Below are 17,727 nucleotides of genomic sequence, written 5' to 3'. Positions count from 1 at the left end.
GCAGGAGGTGGTTTAAACCTCACTCACTTCAATGACTAATGCCACATCAATAAAGGAAGATTGTCATCTCATGTGCTTCATAAATTTGCACATGAGAACTGAGACACCTAATAATTACTAGTGGAAGTCATTGCTGAGGGACCTACTTAGGTTCAGAGGAGTGAAGGGTTTTTCCTAATACCTCAACCTAAGATATATGTTGTGTTCTGTCCAGTTTGATTTTAATTATTATTAATAAAGTTAGTTTTTTAATTAATTCTTCTTTAGTGATTAACCTTATATTTATTTTTGAAGAATTTCTGCCTCACTGACTTAATATACAAACTGTGGCTCATGCATCGTTGTTTCGGCACTCTGCCACCACGGCATCTGAGAGGTGACATCAGTTGTACCATAATCCTATCTTGTGGGCTTCTAATGTCAAAGCCTTGAGACAGCTTTATGCTGGCCTTCTATTGGCTGTAGCTGTAAAAACCCACATCACAGCTGCGGCTGATGTAAACAAAATCCCAGAGCAGCAGTGGTGGGGGAGCTCGCACAGCAGGAGGTGAGTGTGTAAGTTTTCTTATTTTATTACGTACTCTGTGGTGGTCTTGACTCTTGAAAAAAATAGAATGAAAAGCAATAAAAATGTTATATGTTCCCAAAAATTGGATAAATAAAAACTAGAGTTCATCCAGCTAAAAAAACAAGCCCCAATAGAGCTCCATTAATCGAAAAATTATGCCTCGAGGAATATGATGAAAAATTAGGTTTCCATTAAGGCACAAACAGGCTTTGTCAATCATAGATTAAGCAATTGTAAATATTATTTTACATTATGCAACCCGCTTACTGCTTTTCTATTTGTAATTGTTTAGCCCTGTAAATAATATACTATATTAAAGCTCATGGAGGCACATTTAAACCACAAGTTCCTTGAAGACAAATCCTTTCAGATAAAGAATGGATGCGCCAAAGCCAAAGCTCTGCCATGAAAAACATGATACAACAAAGCCAAAAGTCTACCATAAGCATGGTATGAACACCAGGAGCTTACTGCAAACTTATTTTTCGTGTAACACAGACAATGAATTTGGAGAAGAGACTTTAAATTTCCTCATGAAGAAGATACATGATGCATTGGCTGCAGGTTTGTATCTACAATCCCAGTTTACATCATAAAAAACTTTTTGTCTACAGACATAAATTCTAATTATGGCCATCAGACTATAACACATCAGTGGAGAATTGTATAATCTCAAAACAACTCATTGCCTACTGATACTGATTTGAGTCTTTTTTTTACTGAAGGTAATTTCAAAGGAAAAACTGCTTATGATTTTAGCTTTGCCTCCCTTATTCATCAGCTGTATACAGTCTGTGATTGCTACCCAGAAATTACAATACTAAAACTGAATGACACTTGCATTATGGAGCTCAACAAGTGGCTTGCCATGCGTACTGGAGCTTTCGATTGGTCTCATGCACATAATTATGTGAAAGGACTTCACTGCACCAGGTAAGACATTATTAAATCATATATCATGAAGAGAAAGGTATTGTGGACCACATTCTACTTTCCAGCGTAGAATGCCGAAAATAAATGAAAACCTGCTGAAACAGAAACCTACTTTTTTGGTCTCTATTTCAGTAGATTTGTAAAATGGTAGAGAAAGCTTTCTTCTAGAGGTTCCATCATTATGCTTTTTTTGGAGATTTAGTACATGAACCATGACAAGACAACTGGATGTAAAGCATAAACTTTGAGAACAAACTCTAAACCATATAGTAAAACATGATGTGAACATAACGTAATGTTTATGAGGGGTCTCAACCTTTCCTCAATGAAAGATATTGGGGAAAATAATTATCAGACTGTTGGATTTCAACATTCATGATCCTTTTATTCTCAGGGGAGTTAGGCTGCCAACGGACATATCTGGCAACAGCTTATTCCCTTGTCCCCTTCAAGAACACATGCTTGCTCTATTGATTGTTCATGTTTATTTGGGGAAGGTTAGGAAGTATATATAAAGTGTATAAAGTGCATGTTTAAAGTGGAGGTTGTACATATATGCAGCCAATACATTGATTACAGTAGGAGACTGAAGATTGCTGAATGCTTGTACTTGCCAATTTTCTGGTACTCCTTTTGAAATGACTCTGATACTTGGGATCAGTGAGGGCCTCAGCAATTGTACTCCCATCAATCCTATAGTAATTAATTTAATACTAATCCATGAGGATGAATATTTTAAAGGGCCATCCGAAAAAAAAAAATCAACACTGCATCGCTTCCTTAACTGTGACACTTCAGACATCTCCTATATGCAGTGGGACCAGAAAGTCTTCAGACCCTATCACTTTAAAAAATTTAAAAAAAAACAACTTTTCCTCATCATTCTGCACTCAGTATTCCATAATGGTAAGTAGAAAACAGACTGTTAGAAATCTTTTGTACATTTTAAAAAAATGTAAAACTAGCATTTTGCCATAAGTATTCAGACCCTAGACTTAGTACTTAGTTGAGGCACCTGTAGCAGCTTTTACAGCATCCAATCTTCTTGGCATGATGATGCAAGATTTGCACACCTGGATTTGGGAGTTTTCTCCCATTCTTCTCTACAGATCCTCTCTAACTCTGTCTGGTTGTATGGTGCTCTGCTTGTGGACAGTCATTTTCAGGTCTCTCCAGAAAAGTTTGTTTGCGCTCCAGTCTTGTCTCTGGCTGGGCAACTCAAGGACATTCATTAAGTTTTATCTAAGTTCCTACTGTGTTGTCTTAGCTGTGTGCTTAGGATCTCTGTCTTATTGGAATGTGAACCTTATGCACATTCTGAGATTTCTTGTGCTCTGCAGCAGGTTTTCATTTAGAATATCTCTATACTTCTCTCCAGCCAGTGGTTTAGTGGTATGGCTCTAGGAAGAGTTTTGGTTGTTCCAAACTTCTTCCATATAAGAATGATGGAGGCCTCTGTGCTCCTAGGAACTTTCAGTGCAGTAGAAAATTTTGTGTAGCCTTCTCCCGATCTGTGCCGCTGTACAATCAGTTATTTCCTCCTAATGGTTTGGTTTTGGCTCTGATATGCATTGTAAGCTGTGAGACCTTATATAGACAGGGGTATATATTTTAAAATTATGCCTAATCAACTGCATTTACCACAGGTGAATGCCAATCAAGGTGTAGAAATATCTCAGGGATGAATAAAAGATATGGGAGGCCTCAGAGCTAAATTTCAAGTGTCATACCTATGGGCCTGGATATGTGTGTCAATGCAAAATGTTAATTTTTTCATTAAAAAAACAACAACAACAAATATATATATATATATATATATATATATATATATATATATATATATATATATATATATATATTATACACACACACATAAATTTCTAACCCTCTGTTTTCACTTTGTCATTATGGAGTATTGAGTGCAGAATGATGGGGGAAAACATGATTTTTAATTAATTTGCGCAAGACTACTACATATCAAAATATTAAAACGTTGAAAGGGTCTGAAGACTTTCTGGATCCAATGTATATTCAATGCAGTGTAGCATAGTGCCTGAAATCACAGAAGGAGAGTATTCAAAATGACAAAAAAAGTCACAAAAAAAACCCATATAGTTACAGATAGACTGATGCAAGAGGGCAGGCATACAAAACCATGTAACCCCCAACATGCAGATGGCCAGAATGCTACAAGGAGGAGCAGCTTAAACATGTACAGCGAAAGAGAATGTTGTAAAATACTGGTGGTAAAGGCGCAACACTCTAAGCTAATTGAAAGATAAGTCCCAAGATGCAATAGTGGAAGCACTTTTTTTTATTTAACAACATAAAGAACCAGCAAGTAAAAACACTTTTCGGGGTCGAGCCCCTCCGTCAGTTTGGCTGGATTAAACACAACAGGATGCCTAGGGTGACACAATTACAAAGGTTTTTGGATGTACCAGAGGTCCTGTGTGTGTCAGGGAGACAGGAAGGAAAGAAGTGCTTCAGCTGAAGATACAGGGTGTCAGACCATATGATACATGTAGTGCACTAATGCAGGTTTACAACCTAATAGTGATGCCATATCTGAAACCAGCGGGTTGCCCTGCCACCCCACAGGTGAACCATATCGGCACTGGCAGCCTGGTGCCCCCAGTATTTAAAACTGCACTGCATGTTATTGATAAATACTGATAAGTATGAGGTTTTAGCTGATATTTTGGCCAAAATACATGAGCCCACAACCCGCTTCGAGTGTCCTTTCACATTATGGGTCCCTACGCTAACATTAGTTAAGATCACAGAAGGGGAATATTCAAAAACACAAAAAAGGCACAGAAAGTGGCCATATACTTACAGAAAAAATGATACAAGAGGGCAGACATATATACCATGTGACCCCCAACATTCAGATGGCCAGAATGCTACAACGAGGAGCTTATCAGCCATCATCTTGATGTTGACATTTCTCCCTGCATCGTATCACATTATGCTATCCTTCCCATGAAGCATCAACACTGACTCACATGGCCATATGAGCTAGATGCAGAACCATCTCTCCCTGCAGGGAGGATAGTGTGCTTATCACTACTCTGCACATTCATGTAAATAAGCAACATACGTAAAAGTATGCAGTGAGGAAAATTAGCTGTAACTACCTTCATTATAATTATGTAACAAGAGCTGTGTGATTATCATGAGTTACTGTAATAGAAGATTACATGCCCCCCCTCTCCCCCACAAAAGTTGGTATACAAAAGAATAGTTAAATAAGAGTATATATAAGAGCTGAAGCTGTTTTGTCCTGAGAAATGGACTAAAATTCCTCCACGCTGATGTACAAGAATAATCAACCATTAACAAATGTTTACATGCAGTTATTGCTGCACAAGGGGATCACACCAAATACTTAAAGGGGTTGTCTCGTGAAATCAAGTGGGGTTCAGCACTTCTGTATGGCCATATTAATGCACTTTGTAATATACATCGTGCATTAATTATGAGCCATACAGAAGTTATTCACTTACCTGCTCCGTTGCTAGCGTCCCCGTTGCCATGGATCCGTCTAAATTCGCTGTCTTCTGGCGTTTTTAGATGCGCTTGCGCAGTCCGGTCTTCTCCCTGGTGAATGGGGCCGCTCGTGCCGGAGAGCTGATCCTCGTAGCTCCGCCTCTCTCACGTGTGCTGATTCCAGCCAATCAGGAGGCTGGAATCGGCAATGGACCGCACAGAGCCCACGGTGCACCATGGGAGAAGACCCACGGTGCATCGTGGGTGAAGATCCCGGCAGCCATCTTAGTAAAGGAAGAAAGAAGTCGCCACAGCGCGGGGATTCGGGAAAGTAATAAACTTTTTTTTTTTTTAACCCATCCCTTGGGTTTGTCTCGCGCCGAACGGGGGGCCTATTGAATAAAAAAAAAATCTGTTTCGGCGTGAGACAATCCCTTTAAAACAAATCTTCACATACATTTAACACTCACAGACGTAATGTTGGATCATTCTCCTTTATAATTGACCAAGTATAATATTTTTGACTCATTTCTTTGATTTGGTTCTCTCTATTTACTTTTAAGACTTGTGTGATTGATGAAATTTTAGGTCAAATTTATGCAAAAGTGTAGAAAATTCTGAAGGTTTCACAAACGTTCAAACACCACTGTATATGCTCTGTGGCTGGCAATGTTGTGTGGGCCCTGCATAATGACACAGGTTTGGTGGCCTTGTTGCTGTCATTGTTCTGGGAGCACTCTGGCTGGCACCCAAAAGCTTGAACTAAGAGTCAAAAACGGGTATTATGCAGATTCTGTGGCTAGTGCTTTTATAGGGACTCTAAGACAGGCACATTTCCATAGGGGCTTTATTATTAGGGCTTTAATTGTAACCTGTACATTTATTCGTGTCTTTGATCTGACAGAAATCTGCACACTGCACACTGAGGCATTTATTTCCTCCTGAGACTTTCTCCTTTTTAAATCCTTCTCACTACCATATGTCATACGTTGAGCCCATTATAGACATTGGGTGGTATAGCTGTCTAAAGTGCATGGTTATCTCACAACTCTCAAGAATAAAAGAAAGTCATTTTAATATTCAGCTTCTTAACATACCTTATCTTTTCAGTGATCAAGAAGATCTTAATAAGGAAGAAAATTTGAAAACATGCATTAAGCGCATTCTGAAATTTGACCTCCAGAAAGCGAACATTACAGACCCGGAGGTTCTGGAACAAACTGACTGCATAATCACAGCATGGTTACTGGAGGCGGTCAGTCAAGACCAAAATGACTACATTAAAAATTTCCAAACCATAACAGATCTCCTTAAACCCGAAGGGCTGCTAATTGTTATTGGGTGTTTACATGCTTCATACTATAAAGTTGATGAAGACACATATCATGTCTTTACCTATGGTGAATGTTTTTTCAGGCAAAACCTTGCCAATGAGGGATTTAAGATTCACTCCTGTGAAATGTTAGACAGAAAAATACAAAGTGATCTCACGGATTACAAACAGTTTTTTGTTGTCACTGCTATCAAGGAGTGTAGGGTATCTAAACTCCCCTAAGCTCCCCTACCATTCATAGACATGAATCATACATCCGATTTAATGCAATAAAAATATATTTTCAAGGCAATCAAATGCTATAAGATATAAAGAATAAATGTGATGGGCAACATTATACTTAAAGGGATTGTATGAGATTAGCTTTATAGCTTCATTGTTTCAGAAAACATTGCCACTTTTGTTCATAGGTTGCACCTGATATGTTTTAGTGTTTGGCCCTTCAAAAACTGCCACATGTTTTTATGGTGATTTGGGGTACTACTTCTGTAGCACAGCCTTTTTAAAGCACGCTTCAAAAAAAGATAACAGTACAGATGATACTTTCAGCCTTAGGCATCACTCACCAACAGGTCTGCTATAAGCATATGCTTATTAGGCCTTGTCAGAGGCATGGCCTAATAGTTTACCTGTCAGTATGATACTGACAAGCAATAATGCTTTGAAATACTAATGCTGTTTAATGCCCCCTAAGAGGGCAAGTAAAGGTAAAGTGTTAGAAAAGAAAGTCCCCACAAATAAAAATAACAAAAAAAAATATTTCTTCATTGTTTTAATTCTTTGAAATAATTCCCCTGAAAAGTATATATTTGGCATGATAGCAGTTGTGATAACCAATAGAATCAAGCTAACTTTTTATTATCACATTGCCAGTGATGGTTTTTTTTAATTCATCCATTGCAACGCTATCACGTTTCTGGCTGAGAATACCACTTCTCTCAGGAATATTCTAATATGGTGCTGCCAATTTTCTTCTTCTAGTATTCCAAATTAACAAATTTTGTGGCACGCAGGAACTGGAACTCCCAAAATCTCAGAAAGGAGACCTGCAACCACTCCCTAAAAGTCTGGAATAACTGGGCATTCCCAGATCATGTGTCCGTAAATCAGAATAATCACGGTTTTATCTGATGCATTTTGTTGATCGTACCCTACCCATTTTCTGTAACCTTGCTGAAGTGAGTTAATATTGATGTACAATGAATAGTTGTAGCAATTTGTTATTTGCTGCTAGAAAAACAAATAAAGGAAATGCTAGTAATTCCTAAAAAGTCAGTTAAAGTTGGTATTATTGTGCCCTATTTTATAAAGCTGGTGTTATAGTATGAGAGATTTATGATGATATCAAATGAGAGTGTAATGTGTATGTGAGTCCTTGAAGGACTTGAGATAGAGCAAAGTACCAATCAAGGGGTAATTTGATAAAAGAGGCTTGGGTATTGAGTGTATTATTATTCCCACACATGACTTTCATGTAATGAAAACACTTCTGTAAGTCCAGGGTTATGTCATAGGTGTGTATCAACCACATTGTCAGTAAATTCACTAAGTAACTTAGCTTGTCTCCAGACCTGTGAAGCCTATATATGTATATAAAGCATTTTACCAGATAGGATCAAGATGATTCTAACACTGTCCAAAAATTAAAAAGTTTTAGGAAATGTGCCAAGTGCGACTCCAAGTTGGGAAGGGGGTTATTTCTTAACCAGCATCCCAGATGAACCAGCAGGTCAGCAATAAAATATATGCAGAAATCTGGAAGACCAGCCCCAGCTTCTTATTTGAGCTTCTGGAGGGTAGACATTTGCAATTTTGGGCAGGGATTTTTCCATATAGAGGACAACATTAGGGAATTCTTGGATCTAAAAAATCCCAGCATATTATCAATTTTAAGATCTGAAGTAAGATATAGAGTAGAGTTGAGTGAGCACACTCGTCCGAGCTTGATGCTCGTTCGAGCATTAGGATACTCGAGATGCTCGTTACTCGAGTCGAACACCACGCGGTACTCGAGTCAATTGCATTTCCTTCCCCGCATGTTTAGCGCCATTTTTCTAGCCAATAGACATGCGGGGAAGGCATTACCACTTCCTGCTGCGACGTGCCAGCCCGATCCCACCCCACAGCAGTGAGTGGCTGGCGAGATCAGGTGACCGACGAGTACTTAAAGTGGTCCCGCCCGCGGCTCGCCTCAGACACATGCAGCCGAGGTTAGGGAAAGTGCTGCTGCTGATATAGGGAAAGTATTAGAGTAGCATCCAGTCTTCAAGAACCCCAACGGTCCTTCTTAGGGCTACATCTGACCCTGTGCATTATAGTTGTGGCTTGCTGGGAGTTGTAGTGCATCCATTTTTGTATTACGCATCTAGGCCTGTTCCCAGCCTTTCAGTAATAGCGTTCTCAGGCTGCAGTGCCGTACAACCAGCTCTCACCATGAAACTGCACTCTAATATTTCCTAGCCTACTGCGAACGACTTCATTTATACCGTTCTGTGTCTGCAGTGCATTAGACACAGAGTGTTGGGGTACAGCCACTTCTATCGGGAAAGTTATACACTATACAGTCCTGATCCTCCTTGCAATAACCCAAAAGCTCCTTCTTAGGGCTACATCTGACCGTGTGCATTATAGTTGTGGCGTGCTGGGAGTTGTAGTGCATCCATTTTTGTATTACGCATCCAGGGCCTAGGCCAGTTCCCAGCCTGTCAATAATAGCGTTCTCAGGCTGCAGTGTTGTACAACCAGCTCTCACCCTGAAACTGCACTCTAATATTTCCTAGCCTGCTGCGAACGACTTCATTTATACCGTCCTGTGTCTGCAGTGCATTAGACAGAGGTCTCACCGGTAAACAGTACTGTAATATTACCTGGGCCACTGCAAAGCATTTCAGCTCTGCCGCTGTGCAGAGCATCTCACAATACCCTTTCCTTGGTGGGGTTGAGATAGCCGCAGTTACCAGCACTATTTACTGGCTTTAGAGTCTTCTCCCACTTCACACAGCCTCTATTATCTACAAGTCTCTGCGAGCAGTAAATTACCCCTACATATCAGCGCAAGACAGCGGGTTAATTTTTTCAAGTCACAGCATAGAGCCTCCGTTATCTACAAGTCTCTGTGTGCGGTGAATTAAGCCACAATTGTCAGTGCAGTACAGTGGGGTAATTTATTTGGGCCCTGCTCTATTCTTAATCCGCCATGATGAGGAGTAGGGGTAAGGGTCGAGGACGTGGACGCAGACGCGGACGTCCAAATGAGGGTGTGGGCACAGGCCGAGTTCCTGGTCGTGATGAATCACAGCCGGCTGCTGCGGGATTAGGAGAGAGGCAAGTTTCTGGGGTCCCCAGCTTCATATCACAATTTATGGGTCCACGTGGAAGACCTTTATTACAAACAGAGCAGTGTGAGCAGGTCCTGTTGTGGATGGCAGAAAACGCGTCCAGCAATGTATCGACCACTCAGTCTTCCACGTAGTCCACTACTCCCAGCCTAGGGACTGCAACTCTGAATCCTCTCGCTGCTGCTCCTCCTTTCTCCCAGCCTCCTCACTCCATGAAAATGACAAATTCTGAGCAGGCAGACTCCCAGGAACTTTTCTCGGGTCCCTGCCATGAGTGGGAAAAAATGGTTTCTCTCTCACCTGAGAAGTTTGTCGTGACCGATGCCCAACCTTTGGAAAGTTCCCGGAGTCCGAGTGATGAGGCTGGGGACGTCCGGCAACTGTCTCAAGAGCTTTTTGTGCGTGAGGATGATGATGAGACACAGTTGTCTGTCAGTGAGGTAGTAGTAAGGGCAATAAGTCCGAGGGAGAAGCACACAGAGGATTCAGAGGAATAGCAGTTGGACGATGAAGTAACTGACCCCACCTGGTTTGTTAAGCCTACTGAGGACAGGGCTTCAGAGGGAGAGGCGAGTGCAGCAGCAGGACAGTTTGGAAGAGGCAGTGGGGTGGCCAGGGGGAGAGGCAGGGCCAGAGCAAAGAATCCCCCAACTGTTTCCCAACGTCGGTTTCAGGTGCCAGAACACCAACTCCTGTGCGACGTGCCCAAACGCTGGAATTCTACACTGCACATGTTGGCCAGGCTGTACGAGCAGTGTAGAGCAATAGTGGAATACCAGCTGCAACAGTGGTAGTCAGCCTCCCAATTCTTTACTGAGGAGTGGGCATAGATGGTAGATATCTGCCAGGTCCTCGAAGACTTTGTGGAGTCTACCCAGATAATGAGCGGCAATGCGGCAATCATTTGCGTTACAATCCTGCTTTTTTGCCTGCTGAGAAGTTCGCTGTAAAGCATAAAGGCCGACGCTTTGCGGTTGGAACAGGAGATGGGGGATGACAGTATGTCGCTTGATAGCTAGACCACCCTAATATCTATATCTCAGTGCGTTTTGGAGGAGGAAGAAGAGGGGGAAGAGACAGCTTACCACACTGCAGAGGGTACTCATGCTGCTTGCCTCTCATCTATTCAGCGTGTATGGGCTGTAGAGGGGGAGGAGAATCCTGAAAGTTTGCTTCCTAGTGAGGACAGTGATGTGTTGCATAACGGCACTCTGGCACATATGGCTGACTTCATGTTAGGCTGCCTTTCCCGTGACTCTCGCGTTAGATGCATTCTGACCAATACGGATTACTGGGTGTACACCCTTCTCGACCCACGGTATAAGGAGATCCTTTCCACTCTCATTCCCGAAGAGGAAAGAGATACGAGAGTAATGCAATACCACAGGGCCCTGGTGGAAAAAGTGATGCTAAAGTTCCCATCTGACAGCGCTAGTGGCAGAAGACGCAGTTCAGAGGGCCAAGTAGCAGGGAAGGAACGGGGATCAGGCAGCATGTTCAGCGCAGGCAGGGGAACACTCTACAAGGCCTTTGCCAGCTTTATGGCTCCCCAGCAAGATTGTGTCACCACTCTCCAGTCAAGGCTGAGTCGGAGGGAGCACTGTAAAAAGCTGGCGAGGGAATACGTAGCCGATCGTACCACTGTCCTCCGTCATGCCTCTGCTCCATACAACTATTGGGTGTGAATGCTGGACATGTGGCGCAAACTTGCGCTGTACGCCCTGGACGTGCTGGCCTGCCCTGCCGCTAGAGTCTTGTCAGAGAGGGTGTTTAGTGCAGCTGGGGGAATTATCACGAATAAGCGTACCCGCCCGTCAGCAGCCAGTGCCGACATGTTTACACTCTTAAAGATGAACAAAGGCTGGATTTCGCCAGACTTCTAGAAATGTTACTGGGGTCTGCCTATAATCTTGCTACAGAAATGTCACTGGGGTCCGCTAATACTCTTGCTACAGAAATGTTACAGGGGTCTGCCTATAATTTTGCTGCAGAAATGTTACTGGGGTCCGCCTATACTTTTGATCCAGAAATGTTAGTGGGGTCCGCCTATGCAGTTTCTACTGAATGGTTTGAGGGCTTCGTCTATACTTTTGCTACAGAAATGTTAGTTGGGTCCGCCTATGCTTTTGCTACAGAAATGTTACTGGGGTCCGCCATTACTCTTGCTATAGAAATGTTACTGGGGTCCGCCTATACTTATGCTACAGAAATGTTACAGGGGTCTGCCTATACTTTTGCTACAGAAATGTTACTGGGGTCCGCCTATACTTTTGCTTCAGAAATGTTACTGGGGTCTGCCTATTCAGTTTCTATTGAATGGTTTGAGAGGTTAGTCTATACTTTTGCTCCAGTAATGTTAGTGGGGTCCGCCTATGCTTTTGCTACAGAAATGTTACTGGGGTCCACCATTACTCTTGCTATAGAAATGTTACTGGGGTCCGCCTATACTCACGCTATAGAAATGTTACTGGGGTCCGCCTATACTTTTGCTTCAGAAATGTTACTGGGGTCCGCCTATGCAGTTTCTGCTGCATCGTTTGAGGGGTTCGTCTTAACTCTTGCTATAGAAATGTTACTGGGGTCTCCCTATACGTTTTCTACAGAAATGTTACTGGGGTCTGCCTATACTTTTGCTATAGAAATGTTACTGGGGTCCACCTATACTCTTGCTATAGAAATGTTATTGGGGTCTGCCTATACTTTTGCTTCAGAAATGTTACTGGGGTCTGCCTACACTTTTGCTAAAGAAATGTTACTGGGGTCCGCCTATGCAGTTTCTACTGAATAGTTTGAGAGGTTCGCCTATACTTTTGCTACAGACATGTTACAGGGGTCTGCCTATATTCTTGCTAGAGAAATGTTACTGGGGTCCGCCTATACTTTTGCTACAGAAATGTTACAGGGGTCTGCCTATACTTTTGCTCCAGAAATGTTACTGGGGTCCACCTATGCTTTTGCTACAGAAATGTTACAGGGGGTCTGCCATTACTCTTGCTTTAGAAATGTTACTGGAGTCCGCCTATACTTTTGCTACAGAAATGTTACAGGGGTCTGCCTATACTTTTGCTTCAGAAATGTTACTGGGGTCCGCCTCTGCAGTTTCTACTGAATGGTTTGAGGGGTTCGCCTCAAACCATTCAGTAGAAACGTCAATGGGCAGCAAATTTGCGCCAACGTTCGCCAACCTCTACATGGGGCATTTTGAAAAAAATATATTTTTTAACGCAAAATTTATAAATTTCAAAATGTAATCTTTTTATATTTGAGGCATGAGTGGGTCATTTTTGAGTCATGTGGAATGCTGGTGTACAGCGATTCAACATCCAAACTGCACCACATGTACTCTTTATTCCAGTTTTTGTTACGGAGCATCTCTAGCAGGTGTCCCGTATCTTTTATGTACATTGGGAGGCTTGTTACATATTTTTGTAATATTTTGTCGATGTTAGTAACTAGGGTGTTTCCTATTTGTATATATCTATCTTTCTCCATCCTGGATATCACAAAAGTAAAAAGAAGAACAAAACAAACAACACATCTGGAATGGAAATAGCATTACATAAACAAGAAAAACTAAATCAACAATAGAAATAAAAAAGAACATTGATACAGTAACACAGACTAAAGATTCAGAGCTCAAAAAGAGGTATGTATGCAATAATGTATGTAAGCTTGATAAAGACAAATGTCGAAACGCGTTGCTTCAATAATAAAAGAATAGTTTTCTTTCACAGCGCTGGAAACTTTTTGCTTTCTTGCTATACAAATGTTACTGGGGTCCGCTTATACTCTTCCTACAAAAATGTTACTGGGGTCCGCCTATGCAGGTTCTACTGAATGGTTTGAGGGTTCGCCTATACGTTTGCTACAGAAATGTTACTGGAGTCCGCCTATACTCTTGGTACAGAAATGTTACTTGGGTCTGCCTATGCAGTTTCTACTGAATGGTTTGAGGGGTTCGCCTATACTTTTGCTACAGAAATGTTACTGGGGTCTCCCTATACTTTTGCTACAGAAATGTTACTGGGGTCCGCCTATACTCTTGCTATAGAAATGTTACTGGGGTCCGCCTATACTCTTGCTACCGGAATGTTACTGGGGTCTGCCTATGCAGGTTCTGCTGAATGGTTTGAGGGTTCGCCTATACGTTTGCTACAGAAATGTTACTGGAGTCCGCCTATACTCTTGGTACAGAAATGTTACTTGGGTCTGCCTATGCAGTTTCTACTGAATGGTTTGAGGGGTTCGCCTATACTTTTGCTACAGAAATGTTACTGGAGTCCGCCTATACTCTTGCTACACAAATGTTACTGGGGTCTCCCTATACTTTTGCTACAGAAATGTTACTGGGGTCCGCCTATACTCTTGCTATAGAAATGTTACTGGGGTCCGCCTATACTCTTGCTACAGGAATGTTACTGGGATCTGCCTATGCTGTGGGTGCACAAAGACTTCCCATCGCGCTGTTTTACCTATCTAGCACAAATACACTGACTGACTTGGGCAGAAATGTGGGCCAAGGCCGAGGTCCTTGGCGGGGTGAAACTCTGCCATGTTTGGGCACTTTGATTTCTTCCTGTGTAATACCATCTTTGTGCACCCATAGCATAGGCGAGCCCAAAGAACTCAGAGACTTCCCATTGCGGTGTTGAGCTATCTGACACCTACACAGACTGAAGTGTGTGGGGACCCATGGATTTCCCATAGCTATTTAACTCAGGGCACCTTGGGTCACACAAGGTGGAGGCTGGGACCGAGCCTGACCCAGGGCCCACTCACGTACTTCCTACAGAGAGTATTGCGGGTCCTACCTCGGTCATGGTTTCTCGGCCTTATTATGCCACCTCATCCTCCTGCTTGGGGTCTGGGGATCAGCGCTGGGCAACATGTATTTTTTCTCATTTTACCACAGTTATCTGAGACACTGGTTTGGGCCAAACAAAAGGAGCATTACTGCATTAATGAGACCTTCACAGCTGCACTAGCATCCGAGTCCGCTTTATGCCCACGATTAATGAGGGTGTGAGCCGAGGCCGAGGTCTTTGGCACGGTGAAACTGCCATGTTTGGGCGCTCTGATTTCTTTATGTGTAATACTTTCTTTGGGTTCCAGGGGTTCGCCTACGTTGTGGGTGCACAAAAACTTCCCATTGTGGTGTTTTAACTGTCTGGCACAAATACACTGACTGACTAGGGTAGAAATGTAGGCCAAGGTCCTTAGCGGGGTGAAACTCTGCCATGTGTAGGCACTCTGATTTCTTCTATTGTAATACCATCTTTGTGCACCGAGAGCATAGGCGAGCCTAAGGAAATGAAAGACTTTCCATTGCGGTGTTGAACTATCTGACACCTACACAGAATGAATTGTGTGGGGACACATGGATTTCCCATTGCTATGTAACTCGCGGTACCTTAGTTCACACAAGATGAGGGTGGGATCGAGCCTGACCCTGGGCCTGCTCACGTGCTTCCCACACAGAGTACTGCTGCATTGTGGAGATGTGTAGAAATGCTGGCACCTGAGTTGCCTTTATGCCCACGTTTTCGGCTCCTGACAATTTTGTGACGGAGGTTGCACAGGATTGGAATGATGATTGTACGTCAATTTATCATCAATTCTCAACAGCATTGTGGGCTATCGCCCACACTTTCAAAGAGAGTCGCTGCCTGGCCCTGCCAACCCTCTGCAGTGTGTGCCTCCGGTTCCTCCTCATCTAGTATGCACTTATAAATAGACATGAGGGCGGTGTGGCTATGAAGCTAGCATGTGGCATGAGGGTAGCTGAACGCTGCGCAGGGAAACTTTTGTGTGTGCTGTGGACGCAGGGTCGTGCGGGAAGGGGGGGGGGGATGTACTGCAATGCCAGCATGTAACCCAGGAGAAAAGGCAGTGGTGTCACCCGCAGGCAGTGATTGCCCTTGGTTTCAGGTAGTGTGGTGCTTGGCTAAGATGTGCAAGCACGTGTGCTTTGCTAATGAGGGTTTGTCCCAAGTAAATTGTTAGGGGGGTGACCGCCAGACTCTTGCCCCTATTTTGGCTTAATAGTGGGACCTGGGAGCCTTAGATGCAGGCATGCATGCTGCCCCTGCCCTTCCTTATCTATTTCTGTGGTGTTTCTATGACTTTCTGATGTTTTCTGGTGTTTGACAAGTCATCACCTATGCAGAGCATCGGTCCCATACAAAAATGCTCGGGTCCCCATTGACTTCAATGGGGTTCACTACTGGAAACAATCTCTTGAGCAGTACGAAAAGTTCGACTCGAGCAACGAGCACCCGAGCATTTTGGTGCTTGCTCATCTCTAATCTCTCGCCACAGCTGTCACACATGTGGTAGAGGACTGCAATGCTATCCCATTGTGTTTAATGGGGCCTGAGCTGCTGTCACTCCGTTGAAAGCAATGGGAAGAAGGCAACCCCCGCAGTGATGATTTTCGAGGGGGGGGCTTGAAATAAGACCTACCCTGAAAATAATCCCTAGCTGTAGATTTTAAAAAAGTTAACACACCTAGAAGTGCTGTCTGACTCTTCTCTCTATCCCCGACAGTCTTCTGTATTCTGGAGTCCAGGGATTGAAAAATCGCTGCCTCTGATTGGCTGAGTGCTGTGACCAGAGTATATTTTTCCCCCAATTCTCCTAGAAAAAAATAATAAAAGTTTTATAATAAATTGTGTGTACCCAAAGATGATGCCATTAAAAAATACAACTTGTCCTGCAAAAGACAACTTATATGGCTATATCGATGGAAAAAGTAAAAAGTTATCGCTCTCGGCATGCGATGATTTAAAAAACTTTAAAAATTGTTGGTCATTAATCCTTTAACACCACAGAACGTAAGGTTACACCGTTGCATTGTGGTGTGGTGCTTAACGTGACAGGACGTAACCTTAGGTCATATTGATGGCACGGTTTCAGAAGTGAGCATGCACCATCTCGCAGCGGGATCCAGCTGTTAGTGATAGCCGGCCTCCTGCTGCAACAACTGAAAATTATGACTTCAAAGAGAGAGGGGGCTCCATGGCTGGCCAGATGCCATGGCAGCAGGACGCTAGATACAGGTGTCCCGGCTTGCCATTACTTATGATTGCTTTAACAAGTAATAAGGAATTACGGCACATAAGTCCTAAAATGCTTTATCATAGCGATAACAGTGGTTATGATTCAGGTACCCTTCAGGGACATAAACCAGGGGTCCCCAACTCCAGTCCTCAGGGACCCCCAACAGGTCATGTTTTCGGGATCTCCTATAGTAAGAACACCGCTGGCAATGTCTGAGGCATTCACAATAATTACATCACCTGTGCTATACTGAGGAAATCCTGAAAACATGACCTGTTGGCGGTCCCTGAGGAATGGAGTTGGGGAACCCTGATATAAACAATGTAAAAAAATGTAAAATAAAAATAAAATAAATCAATTTTCGCTCATTTTCCAATATTTGCATAAAAATAAAAAAATTAAGAAAAAAAACACATATTTTATATTATCGTGTCTATTATGACCTGTAGTATAATTTAAGCACACTGTTAATTCCGCACAGCAAAAACTGTAAAAAAAAAAAAAGACAAGACAGCTAATTTTGTTGGTTTTACCTCCAAAAAACCACAATAAAAGTAATAAAAAACCCATATCTACTCCAAAATGGTCCAAATAAAAGCTAGCCCTCAAATAGCTTTGTCAATGGAAAAATATAAATGTTATGGAACTTTGAATGCAACAACGCAAAAACAATTATAATTTCCAAAAAAGGTTTTAATTGTGTAAAAGTGGAAATACTTTAAAAATGTATAATATTTTTGGTATCATCGTAATCATATTGACCCGCAGAAAAAAATCCATTGTGCCATTTATGCTGTATGATTGATGCTGTAAATAAGAATTAAAAAACAATGGCATAATTTGTGTTTTCTCCCCCTGCTCTCAAAAAAACCCCCAAAACAATAAAAGTTTTACAATACATTATATGCAACCAAAAATGGTATCAATAAAAACTAGGCAAAAAGCAAGTGAGATGAAATTCCCCCAAAAATCGCTGTGTCTTCATGGCCAAATAGGCCATGTCC

The 17,727-nt window shown here is 42.4% G+C and overlaps 1 protein-coding gene across 1 annotated transcript; it reads left to right on the top strand.

Annotated features, from left to right (window-relative positions):
• Nucleotides 1-876: 876 nt before the first annotated feature.
• Nucleotides 877-7,601, top strand: LOC136632496 (nicotinamide N-methyltransferase-like). The gene is made up of 3 exons (XM_066607425.1): nt 877-1,132; nt 1,294-1,501; nt 6,104-7,601. The coding sequence occupies exons 1-3, from the start codon at nt 946-948 to the stop codon at nt 6,546-6,548; spliced, it is 840 nt and encodes a 279-aa protein (XP_066463522.1). The 5' UTR covers nt 877-945; the 3' UTR covers nt 6,549-7,601.
• Nucleotides 7,602-17,727: the final 10,126 nt, after the last annotated feature.

Source organism: Eleutherodactylus coqui, chromosome 6, assembly GCF_035609145.1.
Source record: "Eleutherodactylus coqui strain aEleCoq1 chromosome 6, aEleCoq1.hap1, whole genome shotgun sequence".
Classification (NCBI taxonomy): domain Eukaryota; kingdom Metazoa; phylum Chordata; class Amphibia; order Anura; family Eleutherodactylidae; genus Eleutherodactylus; species Eleutherodactylus coqui.
The sequence above is the reverse complement of the archived record's forward strand: the minus strand, read 5'-3'. Positions and strand labels throughout refer to the sequence as shown.

Coding starts and splice junctions, on each gene's coding strand:
- LOC136632496 (XM_066607425.1), top strand. CDS start 946: ATGGATGCGCCAAAGCCAAAGCTCTGCCATGAAAAACATGATACAACA. Junction 1,133..1,293: donor ACATGATGCATTGGCTGCAG/GTTTGTATCTAC, acceptor TTTTTACTGAAG/GTAATTTCAAAGGAAAAACT. Junction 1,502..6,103: donor AAAGGACTTCACTGCACCAG/GTAAGACATTAT, acceptor TTATCTTTTCAG/TGATCAAGAAGATCTTAATA.